A 27,897-nucleotide genomic window follows, 5' to 3' on the forward strand; every position below is an offset into this window, starting at 1 on the left:
GTCGGAACATCACCGGAACTTGATCGGGACTAGCCAAGATCCTGCCAGGACCTAATTGGACCTCCACCAGAACCTAGTCGGGACAATGATTGGAACCGATCGGGACTCGTAAGACCCAATCGAGACATTATCGTAATTTAAAGTTTAATATAATTGAATGAAAATATATATAAAAAAGTAAAAATAAATAAAAATTGTACGTGCCAAACATTTTCCAACCACAAACATTTTATGGCGAAATTAATATTGTTTAGTCCATCAAAAGGCAAGAATTGAATACTTATTTATTGCTTGATTTTGAGAGCACTATTAGTTATATTGAGGATTTAGTATCATGAGAGAGAGTCAAGCGAGTTGGAATTAGTATAGTAAGAGTCATATTAATTTATGCTTATGAGTTAGTATTATTAGTCATGTGGGACATTTAGGACCATACCACCACAAATCCGAATCCGACATTCACAATGGTCAATTCTATAATTCTATCCCATAGGACTCTCTCCATGACTCAAATAGTTTTTTTTTTCAGAACAACTAAGCAATTAGATTTATCTATCAAATTTTGGTTCTAAACTTTTTTCACCATTAAGATTCAGTCATTTTATAAAAAAGTTATAATACCCTAAGCATTTAATTTCCATTTTAATGAAATGAGTATTACAGCTTATACTAGGTTTACAATTATTAGACATTAACTTATATAATAATTAAACACTTTATATTGAATCATTGATATTAATATTTAATATCAATCTTTCAAATATGATGCCACATGCAAGGGCATTTTATTTTATTTATTTTTGAGTGGGGGCATTTAACTAAAGGCGATGACATGCCATTGTCAAGGGTATGGGTGGATCTGAAAAGGTTCCGGTTGAAATTTGGTCAAAAACAAACTTATTAGCAGCCTCGGTGTAGTGAGCTCCATCCCAAATTACTCTGACTGAGGGGCGTGCACATGAACCCACGAATATTTGGCTTCCATTCACTGTGATTGTTCCTCCACACCCAACACTAGTGTTATAGTTGTACTTCCCTCCATACCCACAACAAGCAACAAGTGGAAGCTCAAATCCTGCATATTTCCAACCAAAATTATAAACTTGAGAATTCTTAACGTCTATTTTTAAAGCACATGATTCTCGCGTAACACTTACCATATTTGTTTGGTTCACGGAATAGAGAGTACTTGGCAGAGTAGACGTCGACATGTGTAATTGCAGCTAAAGGAAGACTGATCCTGAGCTGAACTATGGCCTCCTTCAACTTGTAGTTGAAATATTGAGCAACATCATTATAGGGCTTTGCGCAACCATAGTTGTCCCTTTCAGCTGTTGGAAAATTGGTCAAGATATAGGGCAGGCAACCAATTGGTCCTATGTTGTGGATCCGAAATGATCTACCTCCCAAATCATATATTCTCTATATCATCATAAAACTTCACTTGATTAGGCAATAGACACTAACAGAAAACAAAACCCAGTTACTTGTTTTTACATCTTATTCCTTAATTAGGCCCTAAATCGCAAATATTTCTCCTGGAGTAATTGATTGAGATTCCTTGCCTGAATTCCAAAAAATTCAGGAGGAGAATAAGGAGAATAGATAGGCTCCACATCTAGGATTTGGCAAATTATTGACATTACTCACAAACACAATACAAAAGTAGCAAATTAGGATTAATGGGTCTGATCTGTTTAATTAAATATGTAAAATAAGGCTGATTTATATAGTTTTTTAATCCATGCTTTGGCATGCGAAAACGAATTGTCACTCCTACTCACACTCCAAAACACCCGGAAACCTACTCGTATACCCCAATACCCATACGGCTCTTTCATTCCCTGCCCCAATTCTTTGAAAACCGGACAGGAAAATCTGAATCCATGAGTAATATGCCTAGCGGAAGCCATAAATGATTAATCATAATCTCACTTTACCTTAACATTAATAGAGAAGTTGTTGACTATATCGGGGACAGAAGCATTGACTGCCTCTATAGACATGTTGCTAAACCCCTCACCAAGATCATTCTGACCGATATCGAATGTGTACAAAGCTTTTGGAAAATATTCACTCTCGGGCATTAAATTTGCATATATTCCTCCTGCAAGAAAAACAAAAGGAAGTTGATAATATAGATATCTACAATTAAGCACTCCCAGTCTAAACAAATAATTACTAATTTATTAAATTGACATGTATTTTGGACATTGAATTAGAAAAAGTTTACCCTTTTGCCTTATTATTTGTGATCTGATCTTGAACTGCACAAATTCCATGTATTGGGCATCGAGGTAGAAGGGACTATATCCACCTACAGTTGGCATAATTGTTGCTGGTAGCATGATTGTGGAGGCGGCCGTGGCAAAATTTGCACCGTGCTTGAAGTTGGTCCCCAAGGAATCAAGATATGCGCTCAAATACGGGAGACCAAAACTCAATGCTGTAACCATTCAATTAAGGTATAAGGGTTTGATCATAATGTTAAAATCTAAATTAAATGATTAAGTTTATCACTTTCTATCAACTTAAACTTTCAAGATAAATAATTATCTAATATGGTAATTGTTAAGTGTTGATTAAATAATTAAATTTACCGCTTCCTATCAGTTTAAGTTTTTTGAATAAGTGGTAATTTAACATAGCATCAGAGTCAAAGGACCTGTGATCAAACTTATGTGAAGAAGAGTGCTAAGTGTCGATTAAATGATTAAATTTACCTCTTCCGATTAGTTTAAGCATTTTGGATAAGTGTGATATCAAGCCCTCCAATATGCTGCCCCGGATATATACTCTGTTTTTCCATCATGTTTTGAATGAAGGAGAAATTGCGAAGAATCAATGAGAAAAATAATGAGTGTATCTGGGTCTCCATGGGCCTAGTAGCTAGTAGCGTTAATTCAATCTATGTACTATGTTTTCTATTTTTGCAATAATATTTTACACAATAAAAAACAGCTGAAATGGGTAGCTGGAAAGTAGGCTATTTTGAGGATCTAATTCCATGATATATATATATATATATATAACAGTCAAGGTTAGACATATAACATACCCATGAAATCGATAATGAGGCGGCCATCTGAGTACCTTCCAGCAGGCGTGTGAAAAAAGGTCTCCCCATAAGGGGGTGTCCGTGGACTAAAGGCAGCAGATAATCCACCGGTATCAGAATTTGAGTCTCCAAAGTTGAAGATTGCCGGAAAGGTACAATTTTTCAGAGCAAACACAAGGTTCAGTGTGGAAGCATACAACAAAAGCATGCAAAAGCAAGAGACAGAAATTGTGAAGTAGTTGAGAATGATAGGAGACTCCATATTTGGAGAAACAAAGAGAGAGAGAGAGAGAGAGAGAGAGAGAGATTGCAAATGGTACGGAAACCAAGGAGGGAGTTCTCTTTGATGTTTGATTGTTTGGAATGGAAGGGAGTACTCTGGCGTGGTTAACAGAACCATGGTTATCAATTTTTTTATTTAAAAAAAAAAAATCACTCGTGATAGACTAAAAGCAGGTTACTATTTCAAGTTTTTCATTTCTTCCCCCCAAATCCCCAAAACATTTCCCTCTCTTCTTCTCCCACGCTGCTCCCTCCCTCCCCTCATCTTCCGCCGCGGCCAACCTCCAAGCACTGCCACCACTAAACGCCACCATGCATCTTCTCTCTTCAAGTTTTGCCATCTTTCCGTTCCTTGCCTTCATTGTTGTGCTGCTGTGCAGGTGTTGAAGGAAGCCTCTAGGCTTTATACTGCAAGCTGGGTTAAAACTGGATACAATCCGGAGGTAGAAGAGATGGGAGAATTGACACACCGTGGTTATTGGAGAGGCAACCCAAAGCAATAGCAAAGGAGAAGACAATTTTCTATTACACGATGTACCGTATTGTCTTCATTGTTTGTATCTTTAGGTTGTTCCTACATTCTAACTGGAAACATTTATATTCAAAGGAGTAGAGATGTTAACTGGATATTTTGATGCAACACGTTGATATTTGTTCCTTGTACTGCCTATTTTTGGTGCATTCAAGTACAATGTCTTGTGGGGATGGCAATTTTAACTTTTTTGCATCCTGATTCCACCGATCGAATGCGATTTAAGGAAGTGTGATTGAAGTGACTCCATATAATCTTTGAACTTGGTTGGGAATCTCCTCACAATCGAATAGCCTTATGAAGATACAAACTCCATAGACCATAGCAATGTTTTTCCCCCAAAACACTACACGTTTCGGCATGCTTATAGATAAGCTCCAGAGTTGTCAGAAAAAATGGAAACTTCATCATTGTATCTGCAAGAATGAACATAATGATTATCCAAAACTGAACGAAAACTTTAGAAAATCTAAGGCATTAACAATAGCTTAATGGGGTTGGCACTTCTCTCTTGCTATGTTCTCTTATCAAATCCCTAGAGGAAATGTGAACAAATTATGTAAGTCACTTAATAAAAACAGAGGCGCACAGTGAGAATTCAACTCAATAAACTACAAATTCAAGGAAAATCCACACAGTTTTTTCTACAAGCAGGTGATAGGCCTAGACTTAGAGCACAATCGTGGGGGCTGGGCCTTAAGAAAAAAATTTTCCCTTAAAAAATTTTGGAGTTCACCCTCACCCACCTACAGTCTAACCCCCACAAAACCCAAATGGCGCCAAAACCCATGACAAAGAAAGTGATGAAATTCTTACCAACATCTTCCAACGCCGATGGTTCTTCCTCTTTAGTCTTACTTTTTGCTCCACCGGGCTTATCCTCACTCTTACTCTCACTCTCTTCATGCTTCTTATAATCATTTGGCCGAAGCTCCGGACCGGTATCCCGGACCCAGCTCGCAGCAAAAAGCCTAGAGGCTTGCTTCAACACCTGCACAGCAGCACAACAATAAAGGCAAGAAACGGAAAGATGGCAAGACTCAAAGAGAGAAGACGCATACCTGCGATGGCTACGGCAGTGGCTGAGGCAAACGTCAGCGTGTTCAGTTCACTCAGAGACGGATTTCGAGCTGGTGACGTTCGGTGGTTTTGGATGGTCAGCTTAACCGGTGGTGGCATGGGTGGCCTTCGGTGGCGGCAGTGCTTGGAGGTTGGCGGCGGCGGAAGATGAGGGGAGGGAGGGAGCAGCGTGGGAGAGGAAGAGAGGGAAACGTTTTGGGGATTTGGGGGAAGAAAGGAAAAATTTGAAATCGTAATCTGCCTTTAGTCCATCACGAGATATTTTTCTTTTTTTAAATAAAAAAATTGATAACTATGGTTCAGTTAACCACGCCAGCTCAGCAAGGTGCGGATGGGTCGCTGATAAAATGCTTCTCCCTAGCATTACTATTCTGAGTTTTGGAAAATTCCGCACCATTTGGCAATTGCCGACAATGAGCTTATCTTCGTCTTTTCTTTTATTATTGTATTTTTTATTATTTATTTGTTTCCACATCATACCCGACCAACCCACCTAATTACTTTTTGTTTTCTTCTCCTTTCCCCAACTACTCCCACTCCCGCTTCCCCTTTTCTATTTTTTACTGCAATTTTTTTTTTCTTTTTCCTACAATCGGGAAAGTCTCCTTTGATGAAGCTTCCAGCTCAAATCTGTGTTTAGGTTTTTTTTCCTCCATATGTCAGGACATGATTTTTTATTTTTTTTTCTACAATCAAGTGAGTATCCTTTGATAAAACTTTCTCAAATATGTGTTTAACTTCTTTTTCTGTGTATTCTGCAAATGTTTATCAAGATATGATATGGATTTGACTTTTTACCCGGACTTTCAAGACAAATATAACCGAATGATAAGTGCTATTTTAAAATCTCAACAAGTGGCAAGATTACACTTTTAATTTTTTCTTTCTCTCCTTCTCTCCTTAAATGTTGCAGGAAATGGAATTCTGTAAAAAATTAACGTGCATAGGCGGTAGGCCTATTAGCTGGATTTCCGGCGAAAAATCCGGTTTGTCCCTCATCTTTCTTATCTCTTTCAATTTGTTTCTTCAATTTTGTCTACTAACTCTATCAACCTATTACTTGGATTTCCGGTAAATAATCCGGTTGGTCCCTCATCTCTTAAAAAAATTTGGTTTATCCTTCATCTCTCTTATCTTTTTCAATCATCGATTCATGATAATGAATGCTATTCAGATTTTGCAACAAAACCATAGAAGGTGTCAAGCAGCTTTTAGTCAACTATTGTATCAATTTCTCAATCTTACACATATTTACATAATTGAAACAGAAGCACGTGAAAGACAGGTTGGGTTTTGTTTCTTATTGACTGTAAGAGTTTAATTGTTCTAAACCCATGTAAAGTTTATTAGTGATAATATGAAGTTGGATTTTGACCCATTTAACTCATCCTTATCATTTCATTTCGCATTATTCCTTGATCTACTGTCTCATGTGGAAGCTTAATCTAAAATTTTATAATATTCTAGAGTAGTATAAGTAATAGAAGATGTATATTGATTGAGTAGGGGTGTAGTTTTCTTGAGTAATTCTAGGTGGCCTGCTTGTGTCCTACTAAGAATAATGTGGCTATTAAAATCACCATTTGATCAAAACATCATATATCCTCATAAGTCATACGTCTACCGACACTCAAAACACACCTCCAATAATTTGTAATTAATTGACAGCATTATTATACCCTTCTTAACTTATTCTTCCATCATTTCCTTCTTAATAATCAATCATTCACTATTTAATCATCCTCAAATTTGTTATTAGCCTTATAAAATAATTCTTTATGTACTACAACCTTTATACTTGAAGAATCGTAAATTCTTCATATTCTCAAATATTTTCCTTACTCTCCTAAACATGGCAACATCATCATCATCCATTAACAACATCGACTTAAATGTTGCTCTTGCAACACAACCCATTGTTATGCCTAATGTACAACCTGACTTGCCTATTGTTCACCCTGAAGTGCTTGATGCACACCCTGACATGCCCGTTGATCACCCGGCAAACCTGCTATGCACCTTGACGTATGGCATCCAATTTTTGTCTTTGACAATCGTCCCATCAGCATTCATGATTCTGTTATTCTACATGATTCGACTACTATGGCAGTGGCCAAAGGCCTCGTAACTCCACAGAATCAAAGATTGTTGGCTAATAGGTCTGATGCTGATGCTATTAATAATTCATTGGCATTTAGTATCCAAGGTGCTGCTTCAGTTTCTGACATGACATGACGTCTAAGTGTCAGAAATGAGGAGATGAAGAGCTTAAGGAATCAGGTTGGAGTTTTACAACATATGCTCATATACTACAAACAGAAACACGTGAATTTAAAGCAGGAAAAAAAAATGAGTTGAAAAAAATTGGTGGTGTGGTACACAGAAGACCTAGGAGTAAAGGTGGTAGAAATGGAGAAGACTACCACCCGTCTCCGGCAACAGCAAGAAAAGCTTCTGGTCGATGTACATGTACAAGAGTGTTGCGCGTCTCTATGCCCAAGCTCTAGCTAGGTACCTCATTTGAAATTAATATTCCCTTTGATAACTGATAAATCTGAAATATCTAAACTTTTGCTCATACTATGTTTTCTCTTTGTAGAAGTAATCTCTTAAAGCAGCACATCCGCTCATTATTTCTACGAGTCTCTTTATGCAACAACTTCTTTTTTTTCTGTATTAATGAACATTTGGTCTGTAATATATATAAAGAGCTTGTTCTCCAGACAACCTATTAATCCATAGCTTCATCTTCTCCTTTCACTAAATTGTAAAGTAAGTATTTTGAAACAAATTTTAAAGTAATCATGCAAGATGAAGACATATGTATGTTATGTAAATTAACTATTTCTCATATTTTAATACCAAAAACCAAACACGTGCATTGCACGTGCCATCCCACTAGTATATACAAAAGCATATGTCTAGAAAGATTGTTTGTTGTCAAAGGTTGCTTTCCCATTCATCTTTGAAATATGGTGATAACCTTACAAGGAAAAGTTGTTTCAGAGCCGTATATTGTTTAGCTTTTATTGCAACTCGTTGACAAATTTGATGTGATTGTTCATAATTGATGAAATTATTAAGCATTTTCACTCTTCATCCTTCACATGTCTATAAGAAAAGCTTAACTGACACGTCAAATTTGTAAAAAATTAAAAAAATACAGTAAAAAGATGTAATAACTATTCATTTTCCAATTAATTCTAGAAATTTTATCCTAGTCGGTGTGTGCTTTTGATGTAAAATGCGGTTCCGTGAATGCCTTTAAAAATGAGACTTTTCTCGTATTCACGTGTCTTTGTACACTTTTAGGGGTCTGTTTTGCGGCCCTATGGTTTTTAAGGCTTAGGGCCCTCTTATCTGGGTCATATTGTGGGCTAACATTGGTTTTCCTACATACTCAAGGGCATTTTACACTTTTTGATATATACAACATTACTTATAAAAAAAAAAAAAAAAATTAGGCAACTGGATTAAGGTGGAAGAGATATAACCATATTAGTCTCCCATTTCTCCCAAATTCCAGGCCAAGTACGTGGAGCTCAGATCAGCACAGGGCCAAATAAAGGCATAAATTAAAACTTCAAAATTTAAAGACGGGAAGCTATTTAAATTCTTATATAATGCATGAATTGGCATTGTTATGGGTCCTTTGGAGGAAGGCTTCAGCAGATGTGATAATAATGTTGGCACATTTTCAGATATTGTACTTTCAAACTATAGTTTCTCGTTAATCAATATTGGGGTCTTTCAACTCAATGAATGGGTTCTCAGTTGAGTGCCGGAAATGTGATTACAATTAGTGGTGTTAAAAACGAATAGAGTCGATTGCGAACATGCTTAGATTTAACTCAGAAAGACTCGACTCGAACTTGGTATATTTAATAATTGAGCCGATTATGGACACAAAATTATGCTCGATTATTAAATGAGATATGCTTGTATAAACTTGGCCCGGCTCGGTTAATAATGTGAACACAACTCATATAAGTACGGCTTGACTCGTTCATACTCAAACTCGGTGTATTTAATAATTGAGCCAATTGTGGACACAAAATTAATTTTGATAATTAAACGAGATATGCTTTTATAAACCAAGCTCAACTTAATTAATAATGTGAACACAACTTGTATAAGTTTGGCTTAACTCGTTAGCTATTGTATGTGAGCGCACACGCGTGCCTTATATGTTGAAGGGTCCTTGGCAGCCTCAAGGAATTTGAAAATTCTCGTAAAATATAATTTCTTATATTATGGCCCAGACAAATGTCAATGATCAATAGCAGGACATACTAAACAATTTGGCCAAGGGAACTCATATACAACAAACGCCCTGAATGGCTAAACCTAGTAGAGGCAGAATTTGATCCGATTCGATAATCAAAAGCTTTTTCCTGGTAGGCTGACCGAAAAGTCCTAAATTTACAGCTTTTTAAAAAAGGTTCTTGCTTAAATATTTGCAGGTTGCATTAGGGTATGCTCAAATTAATATAGTAGTACTAAAATTAGTTAAAGTGGGAGGAAGTTAAGAGACTGGTAGCGTGAGAACTAGGTGTGCCCTTTTAGTCAAGTACTAATTAAAATGCAACGTACACCATGATTTTAGATTAATAAAATTCCTTCCTTAGATTTGATTTTTTTTTTTTGAAAAAAAAAATTAATCTATTAAATTGACTTTTATAACTACTTTTAAAAATGAACGTGAGAATATACATTTTACATAAATGACGCATTTAAATAAAGCCTCTCCCCCCCCCCCCCCCAAAAAAAAAAAAGCGTCAGAACTAAAAGTAGAAAATAGGAAATTGATTCATAAATGATCTCAAAGGAACCATAAACAACCCAATTCTCTACATCTTGGACAAAAGCCAAAAAAAAAATGTCGCATAAAGCGGTATAGGCACAAAAGAAAGGACACGGGTATTGCATGACTATTGCGAGATCCTTCAATCTTACCCGAGCCCCAATAAAGGCGGTGCATGTAGAGGCATGACCCTCGAAAGATATTTTAACCCTACTCGAACCTATGCTAGGTAACAACAACAACAACCATCGGGAAGAAGTTGAGGACACGCAGACATGGCCGAAACAAAATGAAATATGTTGTCAAGGAGTAACAAACTCTAGATACAAAAGTCCCTACAACAAGAAAAAACCACAATAAACAGGGTGATTGAAACCCACAAACAACAAAAACAAATACAAATACAATATTCAATGGTTGGTTGATGATGAACTAACATTTAGACTAAATACTATTTTGATTTGGATATTTAGCTATTGATGACATTCACCCCACATCAAGAGATGTCTAATACATGGAATGCCTTAGGGGATTGGCCCTGTGGGCAACGTAGGAGGTGGCGGCGGGGGTTCAGGTGGTCGTTGCTGCACTAGTTTTGCCAAGAGCAAAGGCTGGCCTTTCCTCTGTTTTACGGCAACAGGTCCACACAATCCTTCCCCATCCCATGAATGAATTAACTTCTCCATTTTCTCACTTTCTCAGAGTAATTACCACAAACAGTTTCATACAAGAAAAAAGCAAGTGTTAAAAGATGATAAATAAACAAGTAAACAACACAAAATGTGAAGCAATAGCCTATACATATATGCATGTCAAACAATATAACAAAATTTAGAGAGAAAAAAGGTGCCCCTCTTAACGATGGCGAACAAGCTCCATGCAAGGAACAGGGTAGCAAGCAGAAGAAACCCATGGAGGAAGCGTCTCTTGACCTTCAACCTCATGTTAATTGCCTTGTGGAGGAGGCTTGCGAATATAACAAGTAATATATAGGCACTCCTGTTTGAATGTTGCCATGCATTTTCAAACCTACCCATTTTTACTGGGTCAAAGATGGAGTAGATACCATTTACAATTCGATTAGTATATAGTTGGTGACGTTCAATTTTGAAAAATATCCTAATGAAAATAAAAAGGCAGCTTTCATGTTGAAAGTGAAAGGGTGCACCATTACAGATTTACAGTGCCCATATATTTTGATTATTGAGGAAGATATATGGCAGATTAGAAGGCCACAAAACATGCCATCAAACAGTGTAAGTTTCAAATACTACTTTTATTTCAATGAACCATTTTCTCAGGCATATGAAATCAACCAAATGAGCTTAGCTACTAAAGAGAAAGCAAAATTCTTACACTTAAAACTACAAAGTAGAATTCAAGTTCATTGCTGCAGAAACACTTTGTATTTAGAGCTATCTTTACTAGAATCAATTTCTTGAAACAAACAACAAATAATTTGGTTAATTGATCCTATTTTACCTTCTTGACTTCCACCTTCTGTGCAGCACTATGCACTGAAGTATCACTTATGATTGACCTTTTTGTCTACTCATTTTCCTTGAAGAAGAATGCTACCAAGAGAAAGGAAACTAAAAAAAGATGAGTTCATGCCACCATAAGTATTTACTGAAAAAGTCAGGCTGCCATAATGGAATCTAATCACCCTTACAACAACTTGAACCAAACAATACATGAGCAAATCACATAAATTTTTGGAGTTGAAAAAAAAAATGAAAACTTAAGCCTTGGTTTAGTCAGAATAGTCACCTGTGGGTAGTAATGGCCACAAATGATGACAATAAAAAAGAACAATAACCAAAACTATGTCTGATTATTCAGAGACTTGCCAATGGAGTGCAAAAATGAACACTCCAACAAAAATAGTGCAATCGCAAACAGTCTCCTAGAATAGAACAAATAATCTCAATTCCACAGGACATGAAATTTGGAATCCAATACAGGTTATGGAGTAAGATTTTCAAATTCAAATAATTGGGTTCTTCAGACTCAACTGGTTGATTGTTTGTTGAATTTGCAAAAGTGCAAACAAGTAAAAGTACAAGGTAATTTTAGAATTTAGATTAAGGAGAACATTTCATGGATTGCATCTCTCAAATAGAAATAAGGTTCAATATGCAAAAGAATAGTGCGCTACTTGCTTAGGAATTTTATGTATGGTTACAAACATAATGCGTGCTCTAAATTAGACTATAATTCATAATGCTAGCAAAAATGCAGAAATTTAGTACTAATTAAATTGACAAGTCAGATCTTAATCGCATGCTCCTGCGTTGATAGATGCAGCAATGTTTAATTAGCATTATGGGAAAGAATATTCTGATATATTGTTTGTGATTCCAAGGTGAAACAGTAAATTTACCATGTCAAAGCAACTTGGCATAGCATATATATAATTAACATCAAGCTTGGATGAAGATGTTTTCTTTTTTTAAAACTATTATTGATAATTTACATAGACATGTAGTGAGTGTTCAACCTATAACCTCAGCTCCATCCCATTCTTATGGAGGGAGGAGAATGCCATTTCTGCTAGAGCTCACTGGAATCAAGCTTGCATTAAAATTCACGAGGAGAAGCACAATTGGATGATAAAAACAAATTAGTCTACTCACTTCCAACACACAAAATCCCACATGAAAAACACCAGAAGAAGATCCAGAAGAAGATCAAGTACATGAAATTGTCTGGACTAGAAGTAAACCAGAAAAACCATACACAGATAAGCAAACCTGAATAGAGTTGCCAATTGTTTAGTCATAACAATTCAACATTCTTACAATTTGCAAGCAACAAGAAGTAATTTTCTATCATTTTTATCAGCCAGAACCTTATTTGGTAAACGTAGATGTTATAAATCAACATTTTTCCATTTGATAGGCATATTTTAACACGAAATCTATTGGGATTAGGGCACCTCAAAGTTCTCAATAATCGCTAGTTGCAATTTGATGGATCATAATCAACTTTGAACCAATTGGAACCACAGCCGTAAAAATCCCATCGATTTTTAACTTGTAACAAACGAGTAAACGACATGTTATTTGTGTTAGAAGACATTCTTTATAAAAAAAAAAAAAAAAAAATCAAGAGAAGAGATATTTCGAGCAAAGTTGACAAATTGGATATCCCATAACAAAATTAAGGAACAAGTACACCAATGTGCTCCAACAAAATTGAACAAAAAAAAAAAAAAAATTACAATCTTTTCCTATCTTAACAAACACCATCAGTAAAACAGAGTTTTGGTTCTCTGTTTTGATCATTCACAAGGTGCTAGGAAAGTAAAGTAGCAAACTCAGGATCCCAAGAATCCACCCATGCATCAAGCGGCAGACGTCCACCCACGGGGGAAGGCGGTGGCGGCAGATAACCGTATGAAGCATAAAACTCAGACGCAGAGTCATCATTACTGGCTAGCTGACAGCTCATCAAGGTTTCCAAATATTCATATGAAACACTCAACTCAGGGTCAGAGTTATCACTAGCTGGTAGACGGGTTTCCAATTCAGACTCAGGCGTTCCAAATTCAGATGGACATTCTGATGATGGGGTCGCAGTGGCTTGACATTCGACATCGCAGCAGCGCATCTTCTTTCTCTGCTGGGATCCGTCCTCAAGTAGCAGTACTTCTTCTTCTTCTTCTTCTTCTGTATTAATGGAATTTCGCAATGGAGATGGAGTTTGAACAGAGATGACGGTGGGAGAAGAACGATCTTGAAAGCATCTTTTAACGCCAACTCTTGATCGTGATTCTTTCTTTTGGATGGTGCACAAGACCCAGTCAGTCGCCCGTTCTCGTTCTCCCTCCCCAACTAATGAGAACTCGTGCATTAACCAGTTGGATTTCTGTTTCTTCACCTTGAAACAGAAGAGTTTCCTGACCCCAATAACATCACCCTGACCATCGTAGATTTTGTCGGCAGAATTCTCATGCCAAACACCGCAACCCGATGTTCGTGCCACTCGATTTTTGCTGAGTTGTTTTAGCCTTGTAAAAACGTAAAGCTTCTCCTGATCACCACAGAATTGCCAGGGATCCTTTTCACCATAAATATCAAACTCTCCGATGCCATCCCAACCTATATCTTCTCCCCTTACCTTGTTCAACAAATAGAAGCCTACCAGCTCTTCGTCGGTGGGCTCAAAACGAAATCCCACTGGCATCATCATCATTATTCACACTCGCAACTCTCTGTTTCACTCCCTGTTCACTCTCTGTTTCACTCCCTCTTGAAGCCATTGCCCTTATATAGAAGCCCGTGCCACCGACTTAGGTCCACCGCCTTAGCTAAAGGCGGTGGACGAACGACTTGCCGTTCTTGAATTTAAATTTTGAACTGGACGACTTGCCGTAGAGATTCAGCGGAGAAATCCTCCAGCCTGCAAGCTCCTCCGCATCCTCTCGCACAACCTCCATTTTTTTTCTTTTTTTTTAAACCTTTTCCACATATTAAGATAGAATAGTTATAATAAGAGAAATACTAGCATCTAGCAGCAAGAGATATTTTATTTAGAACGAAAATTCACGTCACTACCTTTAAAAAAAATTAACATGTGTCTATATACCTAATTAAAAATATAAAATATTTAAAAATTTATAACTAAATTATTAAGGTATAGGTCACTTTGATGTATCTATGAGTCAGATCTTATGACGGTTAATATCTTTGTGTGTTCGCATGTAATATTATGCAAACACTTTCTTTAATAAGGAATCCAAGTCCTTTGTTTGGATCAAAGCGATAAAGAATATTCTCATTTGTTTAAATTTTATTGGGAATGATTATTCTGAAGTGTTTTAGTGGGATTTATTGAAACTTATATATATACAAGATGAGATTGAGTCTCACAGGATACATAAGAATAATCATGCAGTTAAATTAGTTACTCAAAGAAAATAAGTAGTACACAAAATGATAGTATATGGATTTTAGTTTAACTACAGAATGATTCCATAAAATGGTAATATGAAATGTAAATGTATGTCACGAGGATTAATTCATTTAAATTAAAAATATAAATTAGAGTGCAGTCACAATTATTTAGTAAAATTAATTGTAATTTAATTATTAGTGTCATATGGCGTGTCATGAAAGATTGGGTCATAGACCTATTGAAGCTAATTGTATTTATCGGCTTTAGGTCCTTATTTGAGTTGATGTAAGCTGACTATTGGTTTTGGGCCTCACTTATATATTTATTTTATGCTTGTTACATTCTTGAGCATAAAATTATTTGAAAAAAATAGAGAGAAAATTTATATTCTTAGATTTTTGAAAACATGGTAAGACATTTAACTGACACGTGGAACTTCTGGCAAAACTTGTTCAAGGCTTAGTGTTATCAGTTGTCAGAATAGTTTGTGAAGGAAGATATTGATGTTTATGCTCTCCTACCAAATTGTGGATGCATAATTTGAGTGGCTCATTTGCCCACAAGAGCAATGGTAACATGTGTTACTCGGCAAATCATCACCACAGGTGTATTGGTTTTTCAGGACTATGAATATTACTTTTATGCTCCATTAATTTTGAGGCTCGAGTTAGGGGCTCTAGTTGAGGTAAAGTTGCAAAGACAAAGTAGCAATGAGAGTTTAGGATTGCGGCCTTGCGAGTTTAGGGCTTTTTTGGGATTTTAGGCAGTGGCGGAGAAAAGTGGGGGCGACCTGGGGGCGGTCGCCCCTGGTAAAAAATAAAACTTTTTTAAAAGTATTTTCTGGCATGAATTGTTTACAGCCCCATGTAACAAAATTTTGTTAAAAAAATAAAAATAAAAGAGTCAAGAAATTTAATGTTTATTTATCAATATTTGGCATTTTCTTGTCATAATCCAAGTACCCAACCGAGTAAGTTGAGAGTAAAGTTTATAATTAAAGCCATTAACGCCTTAATTTGTCTTCGTTATGACAGTGCCCTTAATTTGCCTTGGTTATAATTTAAGCTTTTTAATTGAGATATATCTCTCATTTTCATCATTTTGTTTATCTTATTCTAAAACAATATTGTTATTTTGTTTTTTTGTGTGTGGTGTGTTTTATATACTTTGGGATTTTGTCAAGTATCAACGAGTTTTAGAAGATTATTGCCAATCTTAGATTTGTTCTTTTTATTAATTCATTTTAAACTAATAGCTATCGGAATATGCTAATAATTTTATTATAATATCATTAGAGTATGAGAAGTAAACAATTATTAAAACAATACTTCGTAACAAAATGGAAGATGAATTTCTTGAAGATAATTTACTTGCCTACATTGAAAGGAAAATTGTTGAAAGCTTCGATTCAGATTTGATACTTAATAATTTTGTTTCTCTAAGACCACATAGAATGCAACTTTAGATACTTTGTATTTTGTATTTTCCTTTACTTTTGTACTAGTGCCTACATGGTAACTAATATATCAATTTAACATATAAATATGCTTTTTGTGATACATATATTGTGATATATTTATTTTTTTTATTGTATTTACCATATTATAATAAAAATATAATATATAAAAAAAAATTATTTTATCATTATATTTTATTATTTTATTGACACTCCTAGTAGAATGAACTCCTGAATCCGTCACTGTTTGTACATCTTTTATATATGTGGTTCAAAATCTCCTTTTCTCGTATTCACGTGTCTTTGTACATCTTTTATATATATGTGGTTCAAAATTTATCATTTCGAACCACATACATAGTGGGAAAAGACCCACCTCCCCTCTAGGCTCTTCTTTTTTTTTTTTTTTTTTTTCGGTACTTGAAAAAAAAAAAAAAAAAAAAAAAAAAAAAATCTATCTTTTTAAGTCTTCGTGTTTGATAGCTGTTTAACAGTCAAAGCTTGATCAATTAATTGTCCTGGCCAGCTCTTTATTAGAATTTGCAACTTAACGTACACGTGGAGTTGGATCCGAGGATAAACAAAATCTGGAATTATATGTTAGGAAATTAATCTTATTTCTCCACACAAGTGATGTGCAAAAAATAAGAAAAATGCAAAATAATAAAGATAAGCAATCACACATAATACAAAGATTTAAGTGATTCAGCTTAACAAGCCTACATCTACTAACGGAAACGACCCAGAGAAAATCTACTATCAAAAAAGATGGAGTACAAAAATAGTAGAGAGAAAATCACTCCCATCTCAAAACCCCAATACACCAAAATTTCACTATTACACAAGAGAAATTATTCTCAAAATAGAATGTAAAAGACAAAAGTACAAACTTTTCTTTTACTAAAATAAATGGCGACTGATCTCTATTTTATTCTCACTCTGCAGCACTTTTTACTTTTAATCATTTATTTTTTTCCCTCCAAAAACACCCAAAAAAACACTGTAGCAGCCCTTGTTCCTCTTATCTCACCTTTTATATCTCTCTTTCTCCCTCTAGCACCGGCTCTACAAAGCCAAAAATCCCATGAGGTACAACACTCACCTCTAAAGGCTTCTCCTCTTTTGTGCTTGTCTCTTCTCTCTCCTATGGTGCTCTCAATTTTGCACACTCCACAAGGACGTAACATGTCCTTTACTCCTTTTATAATAGTTGAAAGTCGGTCACACATGGGAACAATTTTTTCTTAATCTTGAAAATTGTTTCAAGTTTTTATTTTAAATTTGAATTTTCCCTATTATGGAAGAAATTAAATGCGGTATTTTTGTTATATAAATAACTTAATATTGTTAGTCCATCAAAAATCAAGAATTGAAACATGTAAATAAGTATTAATTATTCACATGATCAGTTGAGAGTTTTGCATTGCTTGATTGTGAGAGCATACACTATTAGTTACATTGAGGATTTAGGATCATAAGACTCAAGTGAGTTGAAATTAGTATAATACGGGTTGGATTAATTTATATTTATGAGTTAGTATAATTATTAAGCCATGTGGGATATTTAGGACCGTAGCGTACCATTATAAATTTGTATCCGACATTCACATTGATCCACTCTATCTCATAAGACACCCCCTCCGTAACTTGAATCTATAACGTGGTATTTGACTCTCAAATCAAATAATACAACCTTAAGTATAACTTATACACATATGATAACGATTGTAGTTTAAGCAATGTGTGACACTTGAAATTGTAACTTGGTGCATGTATTTGGAATTCAATGGTGCATGTATTTGGATACTTGCTATTTCATTATTTTGCCTTTATAAGAACACATGCAATCTGAATCTATAGAAGGATGACACACCATTTCTATTTTCTAAAAATAAAAAATAAAAGAACCTAACAATAATGCATTGATATACAATAGCATTTCTCATAATTTATTCACCATTAAAATTAAGTCACGTAAATTTGTAAAACAGTTGTAATACTTTAAGCATTTTCCATTTTAATAATCTTGAAATGAGTATTACGTAGCCTATGCTTGGTTTACAATTATTAGACATTAATATATATAATAATTAAACACTTTATATATATATATATATATATATATATATATATATATATTATACTGATAATATTTAATATCATCTTTCAAATATGATGCCACATGCAAGGGCATTTTATTTTATTTATTTTTGAGTGGGGGCATTTTACTAAACACGATGACACGCCACTGCCAAGGGTATGGGTGGATCTGAAAAGGCTCCGGTTGAAATTTGGTTGAAAACAAACTTGTTAGCAGCCTCAGTGTAGTGAATTCCATCCCAATTTACTCTGACTGAGGGGCGTGCACATGAACCCACGAATATTTGGCTTCCATTCACTGTGATTGTTCCTCCACACTCAACACTACTGCTATAGTTGTACTTCCCTCCATACCCACAACAAGCAACAAGTGGAAGCTCAAATCCTGCATATTTCCAACCAAAATTATATACTTGAAAATTCTTACATGCATTAACGTCTATTTTTAAAGCACGTGATTCTCACATAACGCTTACCATATTTGTTTGGTTCACGGAATAAAGAGTACTTGGCAGAGTAGACGTCTACATATGTAATTGCAGCTAAAGGAAGATTGATCCTGAGCTGAACTACGGCCTCCTTCAACTTGTAGTTGAAATATCGAGCTACATCATTATAAGGCTTTGCGCAACCATAGTTGTCTCTTTGAGCTGATGGAAAATTGGTCAAGATATAGGGAAGGCAACCAATTGGCCCTGTGTTGTGGATCCAAAATGATCTAGCTCCCAAATCATATATTCTCTACATCATCATTAAACTTCACTTGATTAGGCAATAGACATTAACAGAAAACAAAACCCAGTTACTTGTTTTTATATCTTATTCCTTAATTAGGCCCTAAAACGCAAATATTTCTCCTGGACTAATGGATTGAGATTCCTTGCCTAAATCCCAAAAAATTCGGGAGGGGAATGAGAGAGATAAGTGAGGGTCTCGAAGTGCCCGAATAGGTAGGCTCCACATCTAGGGTTGGCAAATTATTGACATCATTCACAAATCCAACACAAAATTAGCAAATTAGGGTTGAAGGGTTTGATCTGTTTAATTCAATTGGTAGAATAAGGCCGATCTATATAGTTTTTTTTATCTATACTTTGACATGCGAAAACGAATTATCACTCTTACCCACACTCTAAAACATGTGGAGACTAGGGGTGAAAAGGTGGGCGGTTATGTATGTTATATAATATATATTATATTTATATATATAAATACATGAAACGAAGTCATTTTTGTGTTTAAATAAACATAAAAATATATAAAAATCTAGAAATGATGTCGTATGTAGTAAGATATTATCATATTACCATAAAAACGACATTTTTTTATTTTTTCTTTAAAAAGCGGTTATCTGTTATTAAGTTTACTAACCACTAACTGTCGGTTAACCGCCTAGGCGGTTAGCGAATTTTACTAAACGCTTAAGTGGTTATGATTAGCAGTAATTATCTTTTTACCCCTACTGGATACCTGCTTGTACACCCCAAGACCACCCGTACTGCTCTTTCATCCCCTGCCCTAATTCTTTGAAAACCGGACAGGAAAATCTGACCCCTTGAGTAATAGGCCTAGAGGATTCCATAAATGATTAATCATAGTTTCACTTTACCTTAACATTAATAGAGAAGTTGTTGACTATATCGGGGACAGAAGCATTGACTTCCTCTATAGTCATGTTGCTAAAGAATCCTTCACTAAGATCATTCTGACCGATATCAAATGTGTATAAAGCATTTGGAAAATATTCACTCTCGGGCAATAAATTTGCATATATTCCTCCTGCAAGGAAAACAAAGGAAGTTGATAATATAGATATCTACAATTAAGCACCCACAATCTAAACAAATAAATACTAATTTATTAAATTGACATGTACTTATTTTGGACATTGAATTGGAGAAAGTTTACCCTTTTGCCTTATTATTTGTGATCTGATCTTGAACTGCACAAATTCTATGTATTGGACGTCGAGGTAGAAGGGACTATATCCACCTACAGCTGGAAAAATTGTTGCTGGTAGCCTGATTGTGGAGCCAGCCGTGGCAAAATTTGCACCGTGCCTGAAGTTGGTCCCCAAGGAATCAAGATATGCGCTCAAAAATGGGAGACCAAAACTCGATGCTGTAGCCATACAATTAAGGTACAAGGGTGGGTAGTATTAGAATATAAATTAAATAATTAAATTTATCACTTTTTATTTTGCGTGTTGAGCTCACACATAAGGGATCAGTAAGAGAGATGAGCGAATGTGATTTCAGCTGGCCTGGGCCCTTAATAACGGAGGTTCATAGGCCCTTAATAACTAGCCTAATCTCTTGAAGGAGGGTTAAGATTAAATGTTAGTTTTGGGATTGCGGTTTTAATAAGTGCAGTTTAAATTTTTAATTTTTTTTTAAAATTACATTTTTGAAATTACTACTTTTTAAAATCACACAAGCTTTTGGTAAAACATGTTAAAAAATATTTTTTATCAAATATTTGTTATGAAAATCGTGATTTTAGTTTAAATTCGTGCTTTTTAAATCACAATGCCAAACGCCTTGCGTTTTACGATATCTTTTTAAAAAGACAGATTATTCTTACGAAATCACAATTTCAATCATACCCTATAAATCTAGTGTATATATATATATATATATATATATATATATATATATGGTTGGTTATGACTAACACAATAATATTGTAGAATAATTATGAAATAAAAAAGTAATATATTGCATCATTAAATTAAATTTTTTTTTTAAAAAAAAAAAAAAACTAAACTACACTAACCAATATTATTTTTTCATCTGCCGCCGCCACACACCCCCCCCCCCCCCCCCCCCCCCCACCGGCCCACACAAAAAAAAAAAAAAAAAAGCGACGAATATATTTTCATTACGTCAAGAAACTCTTGAAAAGGCTTTTGGAACTAGTGCTACCGAAAGTTTGGATTTGACAACAATTGGAATTAAAAATTGCTCTTGGACAGTTTTCTGCAGGATAGCCCTTGAATATATATTTTGTATGAAGGAGAAATTGCGAAGAATCAATGAGAATATTAATTAGATCGAGTTTATCTGGGTCTCCATGGGCCTACCCATGAAATCGATAACGAGCCGGCCATCTGAGAACCTTCCAGCAGGCCTGTGAAAAAAGGTCTCCCCATAAGGGGGTGTCAGTGGTATAAAGGCAGCAGATAATCCACCGGTATCAGAATTTGAGTCTCCAAAGTTGAAGATTGCCGGAAAGGTACAATTTTTCAGAGCAAACACAGGGTTCAGTGTGGAAGCATACAACAAAAGCATGCAAAAGCAAGAGACAGAAATTGTGAAGTAGTTGAGGATGATAGGAGACTCCATATTTGGAGAAACAAAGCGAGAGAGAATGAGAGATATTGCAAATGGTAAGGGAACCAAAAAGGGAATACTCTTTGATATTTGGGATGGAAGGAAAGCTGGACATCTTATCATATATATATACACAAAATTATATATCTAGTGGTGAGAGTGGGAGCCACCTAAGCCAGGGTGTACGAGAGTAAGAGTTTAAGACGGAAAGTATATATGCATGTGTAGCAGTATTACTCTATCTAAAAAGATTGCTTTCCCATTCATCTTTCAAATATAGTGATAATCGTACGACTAAAAATCGTTTATATATAGATTAAGATTATTATTACTTATACTACAAGTTACTGATAAATTCAATGTGAGAGTTCATAATTGATTAAATAATTTCACTCTTTATCGTTCAACACATGTTAAATTTGTAAGAGAATTATAGTCAAATGTGCAGTAACTATGCATTTCCCAATTAATTCTAAAAATTTTATCCTATAGAGAAATTAGTCGGTGTGTGTTTGTTATGTAAAATGTACGTGGAAGAAACCTTTCTGGCATTCATTTATTTTAGAGTTTCGTGTGAGCTTTACTATCTAATTAAGTTGGGTCAATGTTCATGTCACTTTCTACATCTTCTTGTATGTGGTACAAAATCTATCTATTAAGTTTGCCTCTTTAATTTATAGTTACATGTACGTAACTCCATGTCTTATATATATATATATATATATATCCTTCAAAGCCACTTATCGTACAAGTTGAATTGGAACTGAGGATGAACAAAATCTGGATGATTTGACCATAAGATCAAGTGTATAATTTTCAAATTAAATGACGACATAAACTGGGAAGAAATTGTCAGCTTACAGCTTCTGCAGACGAGAAGATTCTGAAATTACGCCCTAAGACCTAGAGACAGAACAAAGGGAGGCCCCCGACCAGCCTCACCTGTAAAGAAAATTATTAAAAAATATTTTTTCAATCTTTAAATTTGTTAGAAAAAATAATAATAATGAAGCCATTTCTATTTCTAAACAACAATGACCCATCTCGGTCATGAGTCATGACAACAAGTTACCTTGCCAATAATTTTTTGTGGCTCAAAAAGTTACAGGATTTCTTAATAAATGGCATATTTTCTATATTTAAAGATGAGTCATATACAATGAAAATGCACAATTTATAGCCATGAAAACAATCGCTATCAATGAATAAATTGTTTTGACATTCTCATGGACGATTACTTACCTTGTGCACAAAAGTCCAAGTTTCAACTTTTCGCAAAGTCTACATCCTTATTCTGCATTTTTATTTTATTATTAGCGAGTGTCCTGAATCACAAAACTCTAATTATCACTTAAAACCTTAATTTTTAGTTTATGGCCTTCACCGATCAATCACTACCCAGAGACCGACATATCGGTCAAGGAGCACCGATCGATTTGTGAAAAATATCAATATTCTATTTGAAATAACATGAAATTTATTTCCTAAATATTAATTTTAGAGGAATACATGTTTTATGGATAAAAGAAATGAGGGGCTTCACGTGTTTAGGTGTGAAGAGGGAAGGATAAAAGAAAAAGAACAAAATAAAAGGAAAGACTCTCACAGGAATGTTGCGAAGAGAGAAAGGAAATAAAAAGACAAAGAAATAAGGCAAATGCCTTCCACATGAAAGCATATTGCTTTCACCTTGAAAGTGAGAGGAGGAGAAGCATTGGCGAGCTGAGAGAGAGAAATAGAGATCGAGAGAGTTGAGACCAAGACAGAGGGAGGTGATCGGAGAGAGAGAGAGGTCACTGAGAGAGGGAATGAGACCGAGAGGTGTGATTGTGGAGTGGGTCACCTATGCTTGAGGCTGGGTGACGCTGTGGGCGAAGGAGCAACCTCAACGTAAAATGACTTCTAGTGATTTCATTGGTTTAGTCTTGTTAGGATGGATATTTAATATTTTGTTAGATGATTTTCATTTGTGGGCGGTTTGGCCGCTCCAAAAAAACTTTAATCTTGTTAGGCCCATGAAGGTAGTCCGATCACCTCATAAAACCAAGCCCTAACATTTTTTTTTTTTTTTTTTTTTTTTTTTTTTTTTTTTTTGGCCTTCTAGGGTGGAGTGGGGTGGCCAAACACCCCATTTTGCCCAAAGGCACCTTTTTCAAAAAAAATATATATATACAAATAATTAATTAATTATTTATTTTAATATTTTTAGTCATTAATTTTTTTAATTATTTTTTTAAAATTTTTAATATTGGGCATAAATGAAGGATTTAATTAGAATTATATTGGATTTGAATAAATTCAAATCACTTGAAAGCTCTATAAATAAAGCTTTATAGGGTTTTACCCTAGTAGTGAATGTAAGTGTCTAATATAAATGGTCATTCCATTCAAATAAAATTAATTTTTGGTTGTGAAAAAATAAAAATTAATTTTTTGGAAAATAATTTTAGGGGCTCGAGCATTTTAAAATTTTTATTTCAATTCTAGTGAGAACATCATCTTGTGTTGTCACCAAACAAAATAATATAAATGGTCATTCCATTCAAATTTGTATTCTCAATAGTACTCATTCCTATTCCTAAAAGAATTGCCATTGTACCAAATGTGGTCTAAAAAATAACAAGGCATTTGGATGAGAAAAATCTTTTACAATTATTGAAAACCCTAGAATAATTTAGAAATTAAAGAATCGATTTCAAATTCGGGCAAAAGCAAAAGCTGATATTGCTCTATGGAGAATGACGTTTAAACTTTCTCATTTATTTCTGGACAAAAATTTTTCAGTTTTTAGTAAATTTCCTTCAGCCTACTCTAATAAGTGACAAGTGTTATTCAACATTTTGGGTTTCTAAATAATTAATGTTTAGGTTTTTAGATTAGTAGAATAGCAATAATTGACTTTTAAAATATTAAACAAAACATGTGAGAGATGAGACTTGCACTTATTATAGTAGGTTGAAGAAAATTTCTTCTAAACAAGTTTGAGAGAAATTTATGTCCTTTCTTTGTTGTTCTCATCCGACGTGCAGGAAAAAAACAATTATAGTGCTCCACCAAACTCATATCAATCTTATAACTTCAAAATATCACACTAATTAATGGCTTAACTGAGCATTGGAAATTTTTAACAAAATTTTCTCAACCAAAACCACATCAACCATACACCATATTCCTTATAGTTTCAGTTTCGGAAAATCACTGTTATGTACAAGTAACAATAAAAATAAGGGGGCAAAACACAAAACAAATACAAAAGGAAAATAACTTTAGATTAATATTCTTCCAAGAAAATTCTAGGCTTGGTTGCTGCGGATCATATTACTTTTACAGGAAAAGAACATATAAACAAGCTTGCTCAAGTATGTCACATGAAAAGCGGAACGCCGGATTCTTCAGAAGACGAGGGCTGCAAAGCACGGATTTTAACATCATATTTTCTGCGACTTGAAAGTTCATTGCCCGTCGAAGAATCCGATCCATCTGTTACAAGTGGAAGGGATGAAGTATAATCATTGTAAGCAATTCCAATATGGTTACCACACTTGCGGCAAAGAAGTTTGGTTCTCCGGCGGATTAAGCCCCAAGCGTGCTTAGAAAGGTGGGGTATGCATTGGATTTCATCAACCTGAGTAAATCTGCTCTCGTCGATGTTAAAGAAAGATATGATCCCTCTCTTTATAGATTTTCCATATTTAGAGCCAATGGTCGAGGTGTTCCGGTTGCAGGAGCTTAGGTTTAGCTCGTAGCCACAAGAACCACAGCTGCATGAAAGAGACTATCTCGTCAATGCCATGTCAAGAACCACCATCACATTTATTTTTTGCATATACAACAAGAAAACAAAGACAAAAGCAACCGAAAACCACAGAAGAATAGATCGGGTCCCTCACAGCTTGAAAAGGGGTATAGGAGTTATCCTAAACAAGATGATCAGAATATAAAAACCGATCAAACTTCGATGATTTCACTGAGACGAGCTTACAAATAAAGATATCAGCTTTGTTCGATAACACTGTTTCTTTTTCACTTTTCAAAACAAAAACATTAATAAACAAAAAAACACAAAACACTCAAAAATACTTTTACCTTTAGTCACATTAGAATATTTTTTTAAAACATAAAACACCGTCTAAAAAGTATTAACAAACGTAGCAACCATAACCTTAGGAAAGACAATATTTCAAATTATTTGTAGGATGGTTTAGTTCTTTTTTTTTATGACGGGAAACCTTAACAAGGCAGAACCCTTCGGACCCACCTCTGCAGAGTAAACCTCGGACCCGTGCATCGCACCCTCAGAAGTTTTCCTATACAGATGAGGGTAAATTGCTGGCTTTTTACACCAGGGAATGTGGCCACAAGGGAGAGCTTGCACCTAGCAAGTCTTGAACTTGGGATCTTTTTTTTTTTGATAAGTAAGTCTTGAACTTGGGATCTAAGGGGTAAAACTCCCCAAGACTACAAGCCTCAACCACTAGGCCAACCCCTTGAGGTTATGATGGTTTAGTTCTATTACCAGAATGTCCTGAAAATGATTCTATTTGTCCTTTCCTCCAAAATCATTTTGGTGTATCAGTTAAGAACCCCTTTATTAAATGAAAAGGCTATGTGCATTCAAATCCAATAGCATTGGGTAGCGGCAAGTTGAAGCACTAAGCCAATAAGGGGATAGGACGGGGGAGCACTCAATATGACTTTTTTCAATCCAATCCCTTCCTTGATTACATATGTCTAAATATGGATAGGATGAAAGAGAAACAATATCAAAAGATAATTCTTATGACACTAGCATCCTACATAGTAATTGCGTCAGTCTTGATCATCAAATACTGTGCAAATTATACAAGATAGATGTCGCCTAATGAACATCCCCTTTAAACGAGGAACCATTCCATTTTGTAATTTATAGTAACCTACAAAACAAGTGGACAATTCTAGGCAAAATAACCTCAATTTTTATATCCTAACTAAAATATTATAACAAAAATTATTTATAGTTAATGTGGGGATGCTAAAAACCAACCAATCTTCAAGTGACATGTAAGCCTCTATCACAACTATTATACTCTGCCTCGAGCAAAAGCCCCTACTTTTTTTATTATTACTTATAATTCATCAAAATATCATTAAAAGAGCAAAGCCAATAAAATCATGAAAACTATGCATATTGCAATCTATAGCAGCTGTCCAATGATAAATAACTTTGAAAAATAAATACTTACATTTTGCGAATGTCTTCAAAACTTTTATCATTTTCTTTCCTCCAAAATCACCGCAAAAGATAGGACGACACCACCTTACTAATTAACCTTAACCCAAAAGTTTAAAACTATGGACTTATACTCAATTATAGTATATCTGTGAAATTATCACTTATCTCAAAAGCCTAAAACAATTGATAAAAAAATGTAAATTTAATCGTTCAATTAATACTTAACTATATCAAACACTGAAGTATGTTGTTCATGCTCAATGAAGGATTTCCCATCACAAATGAAACTCCAACCCACTTATCAAAGTGGAATTTGCCGTAACTTTTCTAATTCAAACAGATATCAAAGTAAGTGCACAAAATTTATGTGCAGAAACCAAATAAATTCGATCAATACAATTCACTCCCGGAAGAGGTTAATAGTTAACTATAATGGAAAGAAATACCAAATTTGTTCGACCCTTTTTTTGCAAGAAAGTCACAAATTTAATAAATTTATAGTCAAAGTCAATCAATAAGTACTTTTTTCATTTTAATTCCAAAGATTAAACTTTCCTTAATTATTTGGTAATTCTACATCCAAGCTTCCGATACGATCGTCGCTATAACTTGTCACAAACCCCAATCAAATAAAAATCAAGAATTTCAATTCAATTTGTGCAAACGAACAAGCAATTCAGAGACAGAGAGGGGTTGGACCTGTAAGAGACGTCTCTGCGGGAGGAAGCAGGGCCAGAAGAAGATATGGAATCCTGATGGTGATGGCCGTTTGAGTTCTCCATCTCATGCGCGAAACCAATGGCTCTGATCGCGGGCTGTGACGGTGACGGTCACCGACTTGAGAAACCCCACTCTCGAAGGCACGGTTTATCAGAGACAGAGGTGACGAGTGCGCGCGTGCGGCTGGTCCGGGTGACTTTAACGACCCGAGTTGGCTATTCGGATCCAAAACGAAGCAGTTTCTAGAGAGAGAGAGAGAGAGAGAGAGTAGACGAAAGGAAGAGCCTCTGAGGGAGCGGAGTGGAATCATATGAAAGACGTAAGAGCTGGGTTTTTGTCTCTCTGACCGTCTGACGTGGGCTACAACGGAAACACGGAGATTTTGACTCAATTTTGATTAACCATATGTCGTTTTGCAGTTT

The 27,897-nt window shown here is 35.1% G+C and overlaps 3 protein-coding genes and 1 long non-coding RNA gene across 4 annotated transcripts; all 4 read right to left on the reverse strand.

Moving 5' to 3' along the window:
- Window positions 1-627: 627 nt before the first annotated feature.
- On the reverse strand, window positions 628-3,496 carry LOC132165406 (esterase). Its single transcript, XM_059575952.2, has 5 exons — window positions 3,059-3,496; window positions 2,234-2,446; window positions 1,941-2,107; window positions 1,158-1,422; window positions 628-1,075 (listed from the first exon to the last, which is right to left on the reverse strand). Exons 1-5 carry the CDS (start codon window positions 3,456-3,458, stop codon window positions 819-821), a joined length of 1,302 nt encoding a protein of 433 aa, XP_059431935.2. The 5' UTR covers window positions 3,459-3,496; the 3' UTR covers window positions 628-818.
- A 661-nt stretch (window positions 3,497-4,157) lies between these two features.
- On the reverse strand, window positions 4,158-5,181 carry LOC132165415 (uncharacterized). Its single transcript, XR_009438493.2, has 3 exons — window positions 4,934-5,181; window positions 4,689-4,863; window positions 4,158-4,288 (listed from the first exon to the last, which is right to left on the reverse strand). It is a non-coding gene; the product is annotated as an uncharacterized LOC132165415 (long non-coding RNA).
- A 13,066-nt stretch (window positions 5,182-18,247) lies between these two features.
- On the reverse strand, window positions 18,248-21,613 carry LOC132164123 (esterase-like). The gene is made up of 5 exons (XM_059574553.2): window positions 21,294-21,613; window positions 20,120-20,332; window positions 19,821-19,990; window positions 18,688-18,952; window positions 18,248-18,596 (listed from the first exon to the last, which is right to left on the reverse strand). Exons 1-5 carry the CDS (start codon window positions 21,553-21,555, stop codon window positions 18,340-18,342), a joined length of 1,167 nt encoding a protein of 388 aa, XP_059430536.2. The 5' UTR covers window positions 21,556-21,613; the 3' UTR covers window positions 18,248-18,339.
- Window positions 21,614-24,627: 3,014 nt separating this feature from the next.
- LOC132192356 (uncharacterized protein At4g08330, chloroplastic) lies at window positions 24,628-27,779 on the reverse strand. The gene is made up of 2 exons (XM_059607674.2): window positions 27,455-27,779; window positions 24,628-25,304 (listed from the first exon to the last, which is right to left on the reverse strand). The coding sequence occupies exons 1-2, from the start codon at window positions 27,535-27,537 to the stop codon at window positions 24,908-24,910; spliced, it is 480 nt and encodes a 159-aa protein (XP_059463657.2). The 5' UTR covers window positions 27,538-27,779; the 3' UTR covers window positions 24,628-24,907.
- Window positions 27,780-27,897: the final 118 nt, after the last annotated feature.

The sequence above is a fragment of the Corylus avellana genome, chromosome 2, assembly GCF_965113065.1.
Source record: "Corylus avellana chromosome 2, dhCorAvel1.hap1.2, whole genome shotgun sequence".
Taxonomy (NCBI): domain Eukaryota; kingdom Viridiplantae; phylum Streptophyta; class Magnoliopsida; order Fagales; family Betulaceae; genus Corylus; species Corylus avellana.